General features: G+C 42.7%; 1 protein-coding gene across 1 annotated transcript in view; it reads left to right on the top strand.

Moving 5' to 3' along the window:
* vat1 (vesicle amine transport 1) overlaps positions 1-17,499 on the top strand; it is a 34,194-nt gene that overhangs the window by 9,315 nt on the left and 7,380 nt on the right. Inside the window, exons 3-4 of the mRNA XM_061711527.1 lie at positions 13,779-13,949; positions 15,141-15,230. Coding sequence (XP_061567511.1) covers positions 13,779-13,949; positions 15,141-15,230 — 261 coding nt within the window. The remainder of the gene's footprint in view (positions 1-13,778; positions 13,950-15,140; positions 15,231-17,499) is intronic.

Raw genomic sequence — 17,499 nt, 5'->3', positions numbered from 1 at the left:
GCACAGCTGACAGCTAACAGCATCACATCTGTGGGGCCGGCGGTCTACAGAGGAATCCCAAATGTTTGCCTTCATCTTCATCACATCCACCCCGTTGATGTCACTCAAACATGTGTCGTCCAAAGTTTCCTCTGCAGAGTATTTTTTGCTAAAAGAGGAATGTTGCGGACATGCGGTGGGAGACGCTTCTTTTCCTGCCGGTCTAGTCGAGATGGCACCTCGTATTTGTCGAGGAAAAGCTGCCAGTCTTGGTTGGGCAGCTGTCTGCACCTTGCTGAAGCTGAGAAGGGAGAGGTGGGGGGGGCGGGGGGTGCTGAACAGTCACGCTTGGATTCTTTGCATGTGTAAATGATTTTCATGCAGTAAGCTCTACGGCAACATGCTCCGGTGAGCCATTTAGAGCTTTGTTGATCAAAGCCGTGGCACCACCCAGCAGTGGAAAAACATATAAGACACATCATCTCCCCATATCATGTGAATGCATGTCTCACATGGTGCTGTGTGTGTGTGTGTGTGTGTGTGTGTGTGTGTGTGTGTGTGTGTGTGTGTGTCCCACCCAGAAGTCTGTCAAAATTGTCCCTGATGTTCATTGATTAGACAGATCAAAGGTATCTGCGGTGACAGGGCCAGATGAGGTGGGGGTGGAGGGGCCGTCTGCACTGTCCTTTCAAGTCTGATATCCTCTAAAACTATCAAGGAGGCCTGCTTGAATATGTTTTCCTCCACAGAGATTTGCTGTATATTTTTTCCACAACTTGTCACACAAAAAATGATATTTGTATTATATTGAGTGGTTGTAATTCACCCATATGAGCCCCCTAAATGTAAATATTTGCTACATTTTCTATTTATGTTTCTTATATTAAAGAAAGTTGGTCATTGGTCTTCATAAATGTATACATTTAGCTTGTAGCTTCAACAATAAGCTTTTAAGGCTGAAAATAAAGAAAATGGTGTAAAATCTGTTACAGAGTGGATTGTAAAAGGCTATTTGTCAGTAAGAAAATACCCTTAAATGACAGACGGAAGGCAGGCTTGCAAATGAAAAGTAAAGTTTTAATGTGGTTCCAGGCCTGGACAACTTAAATCTATAAACAAAAACCAAGCAACTCAAAAAAACCAGAAATCACAATTAAGCAGAGGTGTTGGCATCAACCTCTCCCCATGGCAGCCCTCTTCTGTACTGAACCATTTCCCCTTTATATTTGCTCCTGACTCCACCCCTGGCTAAGCAATCAGCAAATCACAACATCACTACAATATACACAAGGTGCTCCCCATAAAGCCATCAGAGCTCCTCTCAGGCAATCATGGCCGCTCCCAAATTACTGATAGACACAAGTAAAGTAGTTAAATTACATGTCACAGCAGAATGTGCACCTTCTGTGGGACTGAAATCCAACTCCTAACTTACCTCTTCGTTTGCTCATGAAAACAATAAAAGAAACTACTCTGACAGAGTCTGCTCTGTCACAAAATCCATCACCAGATTTAATCAGGAGTCAAAGTATAAGTAACTTTTTTTAAGCTGAAAACAAATAAAATCTTCATATCACCAATTAGAGTTGAAAGCTTAAACATCTGTGAGTATAAATCATTTATAGTTTAAACAAGAGATGAAGAATGAGCAGACTATTTGTGGGAAAAGTGCTAATTTCCGTGACTGTTTTGTTTGCTGTAAAGGGGGTTTTCTCCTCCTGTGGTTTGGAGCTGCTGATCTAAAGTATCGCCAGTTCTCAATAATGGTACTTTTATTCCCGCGCTGGCTTGGATGACACGATGACCCGGAGTACTCCACAATATCCGTCAGTCCGAATTCCACAAATTCCTCTTTCATTACAAAAGCTTTCTAGGAATGTGCCTCCTTTTTTAATGGAGCCAACGAGTTTTGTAATGTTATGAAACTGTAATTACGCGTCAGAGGAACTGTGTTACAACTCGGCCTCGCCCACAACTTCAGCAAACAATTTCACCACTTCCAACATCACTGGTGTGATTAAGGCACTTGAGACTAATGAGATGAGACTTTGCAGCCAAAGATTCCACCATTTAGTTTTATATCCAACCAGCCATATTCCTGATGGATCTTTATTATGTTGAATAAAGATAAAATGGCCAGCTTTTACATGCGATGAGCCGGCGTCGATTTGCCCGTATGAAGAGTTATGGCGATCTAAGACATCTAGCGTTTTGCTTTACAGCCTCAGTCACAGTGTGCAGTGGTAATTATGATTTAAAGCAGTGCGACCTTCCTCCGAGCCCGAGATCAACAGCTTCTTATCACAGCAGCCACACAATCTGATGAGTAAATCTGCTTCTGCTTTTCAGAAAATGGTTTAAGGGGTTCGTACTACCTATCTCTCAAGGCTGACCTCTTTAGTCCAACGAGGATTTAATACGCAGATTTAATCGCTTTTAGAAAATAATCAGGCTGAATTACTTTAAGTTTTCTATGCCCGCCGGGGCTTGTTGTTAAGCTGCAGCGCATTAGAAGTAGAATAGAAAATGGTATCTTCATCTAATGATGTTGTTTCCAAAGGATTTCAGTGGAGATGCGTAGGATAATTCCTAATTTTGCGAACGTAGATGATTTCTTTATTACAGAAGTGCAGAAATGGAAATTAGCATTTCCTTCACTGAAAAGGAACCCGAAGATTTGAGAGAGAGAATTGAAATTTTAGGGTTGAGCTACATATTTGCTGTACTTTTTTTTTTCTTTACTAAGATACTTGACTAAAATCTTGTTGCGTAGAGGCGGCATGAAGACTTTGAGTTGGTCTTACTGACATAAAAAGCTCTAAACTGCAAAGATCCCATTGAAGGATGACAGGTAGTGAATCTGTTCCCTTCGGCCTATCATTGTTCCATTGTGCAGGTTAAAATAAAGAGCATCCTTTCCTGAAAAGTACGGTGACCCATGCCCATCAGGATCAGGCGACCACTCGAGAATGTCTGGCTGGTGTTTTGCATGAACGTGAAAGCGAACTAATCCTCAGCTGCCTCTCTCGTGGCTCCATTGCTGTCCTTTCTCTCCAAACAATAGCTTGTTGTATTTCCTCCCATCGTGCCTCTCCTCTTCAGCGCACCGCACATCTGCATCCTCCGTTGTCCTCCTCCCCCTCCGGCCCTCCGTAACCTCCTCTCCCTCCGCGTGACCTCGCTACATCCGCGCTCCAGTCCTCGTCATCGGGGAACATGTGCATGCTTCCCCTTTTGTTTTCCCCGGGTGGCCTGGGAGGAGGAGGGGGGGGAAGCTCGGTGACATTTGGATATATCTCGTGGGTCTTCCACTGTACCCGGCCAACTGCTTTTCCTCTGACCTCTCCCTGAACTGGCCCTAATGTTTATGAACCTCGGCCAGCCGACCCTCCACCACACCCACGCCACACATTGCTGCATATTGTATGTAATGGGCTCCGCTGCTCGCAGTGATGACGTCTACTTGTTTTATTTATGAGCTCCGGAGTGAGTGCGGGGCCGCCGTTAAGTGTCACGCATTGTGTCGCAGATGTGGAATGCATAATATGATTAGGTGGTGTTGTGGGAGTGTGCATCCCCCTTCAGGTCAACACTTTTGACATTTTGGCACAAACATCGCCAGAATTGAAACTCTCAATCTGCGCAAACCTCAAGAATGACTAACAACGTGTTTCAGCTACTCTCTTAAAGCTCCACAACACGTTTGAGGTTTGATTCTTCCCACCAGACAATTATGGAAACGTCTAAACTCCTGCAGCTGCTTGGTTCTGGAGCGCCTGCGTGTGGGACGGACTTGCACCAGGTTATGATGAGGACTAGCTGGCGAGAGCTGAAGTGGGAGGTTTTTCAGCTGTTTCTTGTGGGGGGAAATGCAGCCTTGAGAGTAACGAGTGCTGCAGTTGAAGAGTTAAATCCTCGTAAATGGAAATCTGCAGAGCTCAGCGACTGTTTTTTTTATCTTAAATTATTGTTTGAGAGTTGTCTTAATCTTCAGGATCAAAATGAAATTCTCTTCTGGATCATTTCAAATGTCTAACACAGGGGTCGGCAACCCGCGGCTCTAGAGCCGCATGCGGCTCTTTAGCGCCGCCCTAGTGGCTCCTGGAGCTTTTTCAAAAATGTTTGACCTTTTTTTTTTTTCCTTTTTTTCCTTTTTTTTTCTTTTTTCCCTTTTTTCTTCTTTTTTTCCTTTATTTCTCTTTTTTTCTTTCTTCTTTTCTTTCTTCTTTTTAATCTCGACATTTTGACTTTTTAACTTTTTTCTCGAAATTTTGACTTTTTTCTCAACATTTTGACTTTTTTCTTGACATTCCAGCTTTTTCTCAACATTTTGACTTTTTTCTCAACATTTCGACTTTTTTCTCAAATTGTACTTCAAAATTAATCTTGACATTTCGCCTTTTTTCTCGACATTTCGACTTTTTTCTCGAAGTGCATAATGAAAAAAAAATCTTCCCCAAGTTATAACTAATATAGAAAAATGCAGCATGTGTTGTCTTCATTCTAAGGCTGATACAAGACTTTTCATTTTTCATTCATTGCGGCTCCAGACATTAGGGCTGCACGATTCTGGACAAAATGAGAATCACGATTTTTTTGCTTAAAATTGAGATCACGATTCTCTCACGATTTTTTTCCAATATAAAATGTATTGCACTTATTACTTTAACTTTGCAACAGCTGAACAAAAATATAATAACAATAAACATCTCTTGTCTTCTTTACACAAACCTTTGAATAATTTAAACAATAATAACAATTTTGAACAATATTTGTTCCTCCCTGAGTTGAACACCCTTTCAGAAAAGGGACTTGTAACAGATCCTGTAGTTCTGAGGCAACAAATGATTCCTCTGGCTGGGATGAACCCCCCATTGCCTTTTGCTGCTATTAAGAAGCTGCCGATACAAAAGGTAAACGTTACAAAAAATATGATGGTGCCTGATAAAAGACTGGCATCAACTTTGTAACAGCTGACATTGAACATAAAAACAATAAACATCTCTCTTGTCTTTAAATAATTTAAACAATAATAACAATTTAACAATATTTGTTCCTCCCTGAGTTGAACACCCTTTCAGAAAGGGGACTTGTAACAGATCCTGTAGTTCTGAGGCAACAAATTATTCCTCTGGCTGCTTTTTGCTGTAACAGCTGACATTGAACATAAAAACAATAAACATCTCTCTTGTCTTTAAATAATTTTAACAATAACAATTTTAACAATATTTATGTGCAATATGTGTCAGGTGATGAGAAAGGTAGATGTTTCTCCAAATGTAATCCACAATCATTAACAAAATATAACAAACATGACAACATGATAGTTGACCATGACAGGACTACAACAACCTAGAACATAGGCCTAGTCCTTTTTTTATGCAGCCATCTTTAAAAAAATTTTTTTTTTTTTTTTTTTTTTTTTTTTTAAATCGTCGTCATTTGGAAATGAGATCGCGTTCAAGCATGAATCGAGATCGCGATTTTTTAACGATTAATCGTGCAGCCCTACCAGACATATTAGTTTTTTGTGTTTTTGGTCCAATATGGCTCTTTCAACATTTTGGGTTGCCGACCCCTGGTCTAACATAAAGACAACTATTCAAAACTTCTGGGAAACATTTCTTTTCTTCTTCTTTTCCCCATTTGACAAACTTTAGCCAGCGTAAACAGCAAAATGTTAATCTGTCTGTTTGGACCTTTTTTTTCCCCCTCCCTTCAGCGTTTCCTGCAACGTGTAATGAAAAAAGCAGGTTACATTTTTAACCCAGTTGCCGTATTTTCTTGCTGCCTTTGAAACCCGTCTGCTCTCGTAACATGAAAACGGCTCTCACTTGGAGAACGACGTGCTGAATTTTTTCAAAGAAGGTACTTTTCCAGCTCTAACTGCATCTGTCACCACCTTACTGTAAATGAACTCTGGATGTGTAAAGTGAGTGAAACAGGTGGTCGGATCTCTCGGGTGTAGGGAATGAGAATCCCATCCTGGTGCAGATCATCAGTCAAGCCTGCGAGCGGGGTCTCGTGAGTGTGCAGCTGATTGCAGCCGGGGCGGAAAATCACAAGCAGAGACTGATTTTTGAGGCTTGATGATTGTAAGAGACTTGAACTGTAAGGGGAGAAAAAAAATACTTCTATGTGTCTTATTCCTCCCTGGACTCCCTCCCAGATTCTTGTTCCTATGCACAATTTAGTCCCCCGACTGTTTAAGTATCAGCTCATTTGTACTTAACAGTATTTCTCTGGTAAGTCTGTGCTTTTTAAAATGATTTCTTTGATGTCGCCTGAAGCAGTTTCAGTCTAGTTTAGAGAATGCTAATTCGCTCCGACCACTGAGCGGGAGTCTGAGCCGCGTGGTTAGGCCGTCTCTGTTCCCTGGGCCTGGCGTCGCCGGCGGCAGATCGCTGCACCGATAATAGAAGGAAACCGGGGCAACCTCCACCCTCACCCGCCAATCGCATGGCTTGTTTGCAGTCTCATCCCTGCAGCCGTTGACGGATGACCCCGTCTACCCCGTCTACCCTGTCTACCCCGTCTACCCCAGCCACCACGAGCACTCGCAGGTGGATGGGAAGCTTTCGCTGGGACACCTGTTTTTGTGTGGCACGGCAGATTGAGCGTGCACCAGCTTTTATTTCATTTTGCAACAAGGTTTATGATTGGTGTGTGTAGGTGCATGACACATTTTCAGTGTAGTGTGGTTTTTATTTGTTTGTTAGCACTGTACGAGTCCTTACTCGGAAATCACATGGACTTCCTTCACACATGAGCAAATTCACTCAGTCAGTAACTAAAAACGGGCCTCCTCTATGAAATTCACCACCAGAGAGCACATTAAAATACTCTCCAAGCCCACCATGTGTGTACACACACACACACACACACACACACACACACACACACACTGCACAGTCATCCTAGAAAAACACGAATGTTACATAATACGGCGTAATACCTCAGGAGTACACGTTCACAGCCAACCACAGCTCCTCCAAACATTACAGGACTCGGATCTGAACTGTGACGGAGCTTCTAAAAGTTCAAGTAAAATGTTAATTCATTGCTTGTTGACTTAGCTCACATCGCTTTGTGGTTCTCGGTTAAAAAGAGATGCGTGGCTCCACGTTAGTATTCCATTCTTTCGTCGGCCCCCGCCACAGTGTAATGATAGGTTAGTGGAGAAGTGAGTCCTTGAGGAAATGTGCACATATGTCGAAGAAATCTAAGCAAAAAAAAAAACCCAAGATGTCCAGGAGACGAAGGAGCGGTCGTAACCGTACGGCCGCCGTCTACCCCCGTACCTCAGACGAGGTCCCGGCTCGTGCACCGCGCTGGGATGCAAGGTTTATTTAACCAATAAACACAGATATAGACGTAACTTTTGAAGTGGACTGACATGTTTTCATACATGGAATCCATTCCTGTTGTCCCCACCCACCCCTGTTGCTGAACTCTGGGTGTGGAGCAATAATAGTGGCCTCAGTGTCAGTCTGGATTCCACTGTGTTTTGAGGAAAATTCCTCTTCGCTCCTAACAGCCGTGCTACGGAAGCCAAGTGCAATTTATGCCAAAATCCGATTCCGAGAGAGACAAAACCCTACTGTGTATCAGTTTCCCCTAGAAAAGAGTAACCCAGAGCAGATAGACGGACGTTTTTGACATTTTCCTTGTTTGCAAGTGTAAACAATTCAATTGAATCTTGATGAGAACAAATGCAATTAGCAGCAAGAATTTGCTTACCCTCGCGGTTTCTTCACCAAGTATTTGTGCCGGGTCTCAAGTCACTTGAAAAAAAGACATATCTCTTCTAAAGAAGCTGACATACCAGGAGAAAATGTAAATCAAGAGAGCACGAGAGCTAAGGGTTAATGAAAAGCTAATATTTTAATCTTTGCATATTTGTGCAGATTAGCAGATACCAGCAGCAGTTGGGACTCCTGAGGGGTGCAGCCCCGCTCCTCTCTCCTTTGTGGTCCATATGTATGGATGTTTGTGTGTGTGATCAGAGGTGGGGTGCGGTAAGGGGTTCTTGGCACGGCTCGGCAGTCTTGTGATGGGAGATCAGGAGTTTGCGCTCATGGGATCCAAAATTTGTACCTTTTTTCTTGCTCTTTGACTGAAAGACATATTTTTTCCCACTTAAAACCCATTTAGTAACAGATTTATTATTCTGCCTTTTGTCAAAAGGAACGATTTTAATCTTTGGAAGTGTAAATGGGGTTGAGGAGGGGACGTCGACCCGTGTTTTCGTATTGCTGCTTGATTTTTATTAGGCTGCAACAGAAGGAAGATCGTATTTGTTCAGTATTAAAATGTGAGTGGATGCTTTCGAGCATGTGGGATTAATTGACGCATTGTCTTGTTTGAGATATCACTTCCGGTATTTATGTGGAACCAAAAGTAAACAGATGCACATTGCATGCGTCAAAATGTGCCTGCAAGTTTGAAATGAATCAGAATTTGTTGTCAAAGATCACCATCAGTTGTCCTTAAGGACAATAAGTAAAACAACGTCCTCGCACGTAGTTTCCCATCCAACACTTGTTGACTCCTAAGACACAGAAGTGACACAGTCTGTCAAATACGAGATGATTTAAAAACATGTTACCAAGCGAGTCTTACATGCCCAAAGGGAGAGCAGTCAATGAAACAAAATGGCTCCCTTTGCTCAGTCATTGGTGGCAATTTGGCTGACGTTACCTTGGCAACACAAACTTGGTTTCTCACTGAGGAAACAGGAGAGATGGTTACTGTTATAAAACAGCCACAACAGCACTCGCATCCAACAAACAACGGCCTAGATTCTGTGCTGTAATCATCCCGGGCCTCAGTGTCGGCAGGCGTGATTACAGCGATGCAAACGGGCCTGTTTGTCTCACGTGGACCGAAGCTGTCAGGAGAGCAAAGCCAAATGGAAATGGTCCCCCCCCCCCCCGGAGACCTTTTTTGATTCTCATTCAGTATGAAGCCTGCACATAAATGATGATTTGAATCTGCATCAGTGTCATTAGTGAGCTTGGTTTTTTCTTTTTTTCTCTTTTTCAAGAGCAGTTTTTTGATGTTTCAACCATACAGAAGACGTACCTGACTGTTATTAAGGAGATTGTGCTTTTAAACAGCGTCATGGCCTCGGACTCGGAGCATATTCTGGATGTGTTGGAGCACCACAGATCCCCACGTTGTTGGGAGCAGCTCAGTTTTCCATCATGGCTGAGGGGATAACTTGTCTGCACCTTTTTGGATCAGGAACACAAGCTCCAAGTCCTGCGTGTCAAATGAAAGTTCAGACCTGCCTTACTGGAGTCTCCGTGTGCAGTGATCACCACCTGGTGGCAGCTGGGACCGGTAGGTGCTGGAGAGTCTCATGAGACCGTTGGCAGATGTCTCCACCCAGGAATTATGAGGTGGCTGGTGCCTGTCGTGGGAGAAAACCCAGAATTCACCTTATCTAGGGGGATCGCATACATAAGGGGGTCCTACAGAGTAGGAATGGGTGATATTTTACCGTTCACGATTTACCGTCAAAAAAATTCCCCACGGTAAGAATTTGTCATATAGCGGTAAAAACGATAAATTCCCATTAATGATGTTTTTGTGTAAAGCCGGATTTATGGTTCTGCGTTAAATCCACGTAAAACGTACGTGAAGGAAGAAAGGAAGGAAGGAAGAAAGAAAGAAAGAAAGAAAGAAAGAAAGAAAGAAAGAAAGAAAGAAAGAAAGAAAGAAAGAAAGAAAGAAAGAAAGAAAGAAAGAAAGAAAGAAAGAAAGAAAGAAAGAAAGAAAGAAAGAAAGAAAGAAAGAAAGAAAGAAAGAAAGATAGATATGAGCCAGAAAGAAAGAAAGAAAGAAAGAAAGAAAGAAAGAAAGAAAGAAAGAAAGAAAGAAAGAAAGAAAGAAAGAAAGAAAGAAAGAAAGAAAGAAAGAAAGAAAGAAAGAAAGAAAGAAAGAAAGAAAGAAAGATAAATTCCCTCTGATGACGTTTAGTAGTATTTAGTATTCTTTTAGAGCAGATAGATTTATATTTAAAAAGGGGGAGTTGAATGGTATTTTTTTTTATCGGGATAAATGCCAGAAATTATCGTGATAAATATTTTAGTCCATACCGCCCATCCCTACTACAGAGCTTGGTTGGATTGGTGAGACTAAATGACTGACAAGTAGCCTGCAGAAAAAGAGAAACGTGGCTCAGGTGATGGCAGGAGCAAATCCTCGGATCTGCAAGGAGTTTGACGCTAACATCATATCTATCTGCTTTTGAAGATTTGCCGACAAACCTACACTTTAGGAGTCAGTGTTTCACCAGCACTGTTTAAAGTGGGAAACGTAGTCTCTGCGGATTCAACCGACTATCCTTCGTGGACAGAGGTGTCAAGTAACAAAGTACAAATACTTTGTTACCTTACTTAAGTAGAAATTTTGGTTATCTATACTTCACTGGAGTAATTTTTTTTCAGACGACTTTTTACTTTTACTCCTTACATTTTCACACAATTATCTGTACTTTTTACTCCTTACATTTAAAAAACAGCCTCGTTACTCTATTTCATTTCGGCCTTTAAAAAAAAACTATCCAGTTAAATTGCTCCATCCGGATAGAGTGAATTTGGTTGTGGTTGTTTCAGATGTTCTTGTCCAGTTTTGTTCTTACATCCGTTCCCTCAGATTCCTGCAACTAAACTTGGATGTACATTCCAATAAAGGTTAGGATAAATGATAACATGCCTCTGAAGTTTGACTTTTTGCACCATTACAATACTTATAGGCAACTAGTCATCATATCTCCTGCTCTCTGAAACACATGTTAATGCTCAATAGTACACATATATGGTTCTTTAATATATTTGCATTATACTAAGATGCATTCATTTTCAATGGCTTTTGTCCTTAATGGCTTTTTCCCCCTTACATTACTTTTACTTTTATACTTTGAGTAGTTTTGAAACCAGTACTTTTATACTTTTACTTAAGTGAAAAACTTGAGTTGATACTTCAACTTCTACAGGAGTATTTTTAAACTCTAGTATCTATACTTCTACCTGAGTAATGAATGTGAATACTTTTGACACCTCTGTTCGTGGACTGTCTCGATCCAGCTGGTCACCTTCCAAAACTGAAATGCAGGCCAGGGAGGGGGAACTCGTGCATTACCGGGGATGAGGCTACCGAGGAAAGTGGACAACTGTGTCGCAGTAGGGCCCCAGAGGTGGAAGAGATTTAAGTTCCTTAATACTCTCGCTGCGTGATTGTGGGAAAGTGGAGGGAGACGCCTCTGGCTGGACACATCAGGGTGGTCTTGAGATGTTTTCCCTTGTGATCCTCTAGAAAAGACAATCTGGCCAATAGTAAAACCAAAAATTCAGAGCAGCAATGGGGATTTAGTCTTTATTGTGGAACCCAAGAGCAGCTCCCGACGCCTCAGATCATACAGAAGTGTGCTCGGGGGAATGTCCACGCAGTCTTGGTGTGTGTGGACTTGAAGAAGTCTTAAAATGATGTCCCTATATGTGTTGGACAGGAGAATTGAGTATCGAGCACTTTTCTAAAGGCCATCAAGTCCCTGTACAGCTTTAGACATCTTGATTCACAATTGTGCTAATTTCCAGTAGATGATGGACTCCGCCAGATTATTTCCACCTCCTAAGGGAGGTGTTTAATACATGTTTTGCTGGGAGGAGGCTTTGGAGTGGAGAAAGGATTCTCTGGCAAGATAATGAAGTAAATTTACTGCAGCTTTGCAGCTGGTGGCTGTGTTTTGGAATTAAAGAAAGAGGAAAAAGATGTGCCGTGGCAGTCTCACACCTGACGTGTGTGGAGACAGAGATATCACATCCAGCCATGATGCTTTTGTAGTTTATGAAAGTTTTCATTCCAGACTGGAAAATCTGGTGTAAGCATTATTTCACTAAAAATTCTGTGCTTGCAATTCACTGCCAATCGTGTCATTATTTACAACTGGAGGGGAAAAAAAAGTAAGAGACGGTCTTAAATTTTGAGCTTGACGTAGCTGGACAGTTGCTGGAAGGAGGATGCACATGTGTTGCGCAACAGTTACAGGAAGACACGAGTTATAACAGTTCAGATCCCCCATTTATGTCCATTTATGTGGAATGATGGAGCAACATTATCAGGGTGCAGCAACTGCCAAGCTGCATTACTCTTAAGACTCAGTGAACTCTAAAATAACCTTAACTATTATATTAGGCTATATTTTACTGGGACTATACTAACTACTAATATGTGGCACCAGACCAGCTGCACTTGGAACCTTTGATAGGTTTTACATTTTAAGCTTCAATGGCTTTTCTTATTTCATGTGCCCTGTTGGATCCAGAGCCAACAACATATTTGAAAGAAGTTAAAAAGAGTCTTTCTCATAGGCCACATGTGATGAGCAGTATCTTTAAGGCTCCCTCTTATCAACAGGTCTCTTTGTTGGCAACTCCGCACTAATGTGAGCTGCTCTTCCTGCTGCTCCAGTGGCTACTGAAGTGAATAACCTGTGTTTGTGAGCTGATGCAGTTCTCAGCCTTGCTCACAGAACCGGAGTCTCCCATGGGTGCTGTTTTATGATTTGCAGCCACGCGCTAATTTGCCCAGGATAGTAAGTCCGCCTCTGCACTTCTCAACCGGCTTGGGAGTGCCTGGTGTGCCCCAGAAGAGCGGGAGGTGGTGGCTCGGGATCTCTGCACAGATTGTTGCCCCAAGGACCCGGATAAGTGGAAGAGAAGAGATGGATGCGGGAAACAAATTGCAAAGGGAGCAATGCAACTTCCAATCTGTTTGTTCACTGCAATAACAATAACATGAACTGAAATCAACAGATTCAAAACTCTTCCATATGGTTAATTGCATAAATCTAATAAACGATATGGTCTTTGTGTATTTTATCTGCCTACTTGGTAGCTTTGGTGCGTTTTCAAGCAATCATTTCAGTTCCTCCAAAGCTCTCAAACAGCCCGTTCTGTTATTCAACTGAACCCTGTGCTTTGTGTTGCTTTCATTCTCTCATATCATGTGCTGCACTCCTTTGTTGGTCAAGCACGGATGACCTTTACGGTTGCCTTTCAGCTCCAGGCCTGCAGTCAGACTCCATTTCAAACAAACCTCTGCTTATCAGTAACCTATTACTTCTTGCTCTGGCTCCCTCCGCAAACACTGGCGGCGGCATTTGCCACAACTATGTACACGCGTTCCAACCCGGCGGGGGGAGAGAAAAGCATATGTTCAAAACATCTACTTTGTATTTAATGTCACGGACAGTGAAGCACAATTGTTACTTAATCATCTCCTTTCCTGACAAACAGAATCTTGGCAACTTTTGTGGAATTTTAGTTTATCTTGAAAAAATGGAAGCGAAGGAGTCTTATTGGGTAACAATTGCTACTTTCTCTTGGGTTGTGTGCGTATGTGTGCATGTGTGTGCATGTGTGTGTATGTGTGTGTATGTGTGTGCATGTGTGTGCATGTGTGTGTGTGGGTGTCTAATTTCCCCAGGCCAGCTGGGGTAATGTGATTGTGTTTAATGCGCTCCTTACATACCCCTGAGAAAAACACATCCACCGTGTTATTGACTTGCTTGTTATATGAAAATAAATAATGCAAATCACATTTAGCTGGCGATGAAAATACGTGTTCTTGTCAAGGCGCATTTCATGCCAGTCTTGACGCCTAAAACTGTGTTCAGACGGTCTTAAATCATCATCGGCGCTCTTGCCGCTCGGCCTCATCACAAGTCCCGTCCTTCAACTTTTTCATTTTTCACGCGTCCACCTGTATTAATCCGTGTGTTCTTCCTGCAGGTGGTGTGGGTATCGCAGCCACTCAGCTGTGCAAGACTGTGAAGGATGTGACCGTGTTCGGCACTGCGTCGGCCAGCAAACATGAGACCATCAGCGCAGGTGGCGTCACGCACACCATCGACTATCGCACCAAGGACTACGTAGAGGAAGTCCGCAAGATCAGTCCGAAAGGTGGGAAAATGATCCATCTGCAATGATCTGATGAGTTCACAGATAGATGTGTTTTTTAGATGCCTAATGAGTGGTCCAACTATAAATGAAGTCTTTTTAAATGCTTGTTCTGTGAGACTGTCTCATAAGGTGAAGGGCCCGGGTCGATAACGCCTCACTGGCACAAAGCAATACTGTGCGTCTGCAGCATTTGTTGATCAATTGTGAATAAAACGCAGACCGTCAGATGTTTCCTTACAGTTTTCTCAGCAGAGCTGGCTGTCATTTGCACTAGACTGATGGCACATGGGGAGTCATTTTCCCCGAACAAGCAAAGTCATTTTTATTCCAACAGTGACTCCAACTGCCACAAATAATGCCCCCGCATAGTTTTACGTAGATGGATTTGCTGCTGGGACGTGTGCAGAAATGATGCTTCTCAGCAACGTGAAACAAAGTCCAGTTCCTGTTTTTCTTTTTTTTTTTGGTTTTATTTTTGTTTCTTCCCCATCTTTGCTGTGTTCCTAGCCGGATGCTATTATGCCGGAGGCTCATTTCAAAGCCGCCTCTCTATCCTGCTTCTGTTCTACGTAGCGTAGACTGAGATGGAGAGACAGTGCAGAGACGGAAACATCGAGAGCGAGCGCTGACACTTTAGACAGAATGTACCTAATTAGAAGCCTGGATCGATGTGAAGCCCCGGCTCACGACCAATCTTTCTGTCTTTGGCTCTCTGCACGTTCATCTGTACTCCGGTCAAGGAAGAGTCCTGCTGTGAACCCCCTACGATCAATAGGCCCTGGGTTTACCGGAGCAAAGAGGGCCGGTCTAATTTAAAAGTCCCCTCTGGCAGAAAGGCACATCATTAAGTCGGAGCCTGCATGGTTGGGTATTAATAAACCACAAAGAAACCTTCCCGATGGGTTGCTGTATTTTACCATCTGCCGAGTTGGTTGCTCTGTTATCCGGATATGGACAGTGACGGGGCGGCCCTCTCACCTTATTAGCAACAAGAAAGATCTTGCATTGTCTTCCGTCTGTCCTCCTTGATGGGAACCATTTTGTGTAAATATGACACAACTTGGCTGCACTCACTTCTCCTGCTGAAACTCTGGCACGCACGCACACGGGCCCATTTAGGAGCTTTGGCAAGCGCCTGCCTCCCAACTCGCAGCAGTGATAAGTTCCCCCCTCGTCTTTCTTCTGCTCCAGGGCTGGACGTCATCCTGGACCCGCTCGGAGGATCTGACACCCATAAGGCCTACAACCTCCTGAAGCCAATGGGCAAACTCATTACCTATGGTAAGTGGAAATACATGTCAACTACCAGAGAAATAATCAACAGTTTTATGTTTGCATCCATGACTTTAGAATTTTTCATGACATAGACGGCCATAGGCTAGAACAGGGGTCGGCAACCCAAAATGTTGAAAGAGCCATATTGGACCGAAAATTAAAAAAAACAAATATGTCTGGAGCCGCAAAAAATGAAAAGTCTTGTATCAGCCTTAGAATGAAGACAAGACATGATTCATGTATCTATATTAGTTATAACTGGGTCCTCGGCTGCAAATGTAGCTAATGTCTTTCCACGTGACTCTTTTTGTTATTGGACAACGAATGCAAATGATTCACTCCAAGAAACGTTGAATCCTCTACGGAAGAGTATCAGGGTCATGCAGGAGAAAAAATATTTGAGAGGGGAAGATTTTTTTTTATTGTGCACTTCGAGAAAAAAGTTGAAATGTTGAGAAAAAAGGCAAAATTTCGACTTTTTTCTCGAAATTGTATTTCAACATAAATCTCGACATTTCGACTTTTTTCTCGACATTTTGACTTTTTTCTCGGCATTTTGACTTTTTTCTCGAAATTATATTTCAACATTAATCTCAAAATTTCGACTTTTTTCTCAACATTCCAACTTTTTTCTCGACATTTAAACTTTTTTCTCGAAGTGCACAATAAAAAAAATCTTCCCCTCTCAAATATCTTTTCTCCTGCATGAACCCGATACTCTTCAGCATTGGAAAACGTTCAGAATGTTTGTGTCATGTTTGTCCTACAGGAACCATTTGATGAAAACAAAAAATATATTTCCCTCCCCTATCTATTTCCATTTTCAAACATTTTTGAAAAAGCTCCAGGAGCCACTAGGGCGGCGCTAAAGAGCCGCATGCGGCTTTAAAGCCGCGGGTTGCCGACCCCTGGGCTAGAAAGTACATTAACTATTTTATTCCCTATTATATTAGATCCATAAAATCCCTCTTATGTGGATAGATATTAGGCGGGGGTGGGGAAGGCGAGATATTTTCACAGCCATTGTTAGCAGGGCATTCCTTCCTGGAACACTTTAGTTACATATTAATATTATCAGGTGAAATTCTTCACATGCTTTTCATCCTACTTCTGCAAAATATTTCATTTTATTTTATTTGAGCAACTGGGGGCTGGGAGTTGTAGTACTTCGTGACAGAAAGAAAGCCCTATCCTTGAGAAAGTAAGAGAAGAATAGCCTTGAGGAAAGAGTTGTGGGTTTCACGCTTTCTCGCTGCAGAGTAAAGCTGCTCTCCGGCGGGCTGGGTGACCTCCCTGCTCGTCAGACTCACGTCCTCAGCGAGCTGCGTGTCATCCGTGGGAAGTCTCTTACGCTCGCTCCGCTGCAGAGCTGCACGGAGTGGGCTGGGTCGGCATCCCTGGAGAACAGGGCCCCGACTCTGCGCGTCACTCAGAAAACTACGAGCCGCAGCGCGATGCCCTCCAGCCTCCACCCTCACCCACTCGCCCTCTCCGGTCCCTCCGCGCGGGCCGCTGCTCCTCCAGCTAATCAGACAGTAGGCATGGCGGAACAATGGGCATTTTTATCCGCACCAAACCTGGAATGTGTCTGAATGTAGCAGCCTGGGTCCCTCTGTTCTCTCAGAGCAAGCTTTGTTTCCCCCCCCAGAGAGATGGAGATGGAAAGCACTGGCAGCTATCCGGAGATGTGTGGAGGGGGTTTGGGATGTGGTGACAGTGACAGATGTAGTGCTAAAGAGGTTTTTTACTGTGCAAGGATAGGTGAGGGTGTGAGAAACACAGGGAGACGCAGGGGAGACAAAAGAACCAGAGCAGGCAAAGCAGAGGTGCTTGACACAGTTTGATCTTAACATGTCACTCATGTTCATTATTTTGCAAATAAATATTAATCCTAAAGTTTCCTTTTTCCAGACAAATTCCCACTCCTTACCTTCAATCTGACAGTTTCGGCGGTTCTCCCGCCTTCCTCAAAGTGGTGACTTTGAGGAACTTTGAGGAAGGCGGGAGAACCGCCGAAACTGTCAGATTGAAGGTAAGGAGTTTCGTTTTCGTTTTGTTTCATTATTTATTCAAACAGGTTAAAACAAAAACAAAACAAAAATAATCAGAATACATCAAATTTATATACCGAAAAAAAAAAAAAAAAAAAAACCATTAGCAAAACAAAGCAAATTAAAGAGACAAATCTATATGTAAATAAATATTTCCTGTTTGAAAGGGTGTAGGATGAAGTTTCAAAAAACTTTTCTAGTCCTACCCCTTCTAATGTTCTGTT

Source organism: Cololabis saira, chromosome 21, assembly GCF_033807715.1.
Source record: "Cololabis saira isolate AMF1-May2022 chromosome 21, fColSai1.1, whole genome shotgun sequence".
Lineage (NCBI taxonomy): Eukaryota > Metazoa > Chordata > Actinopteri > Beloniformes > Belonidae > Cololabis > Cololabis saira.
This window is presented reverse-complemented; position numbering and strand designations above follow the sequence as displayed.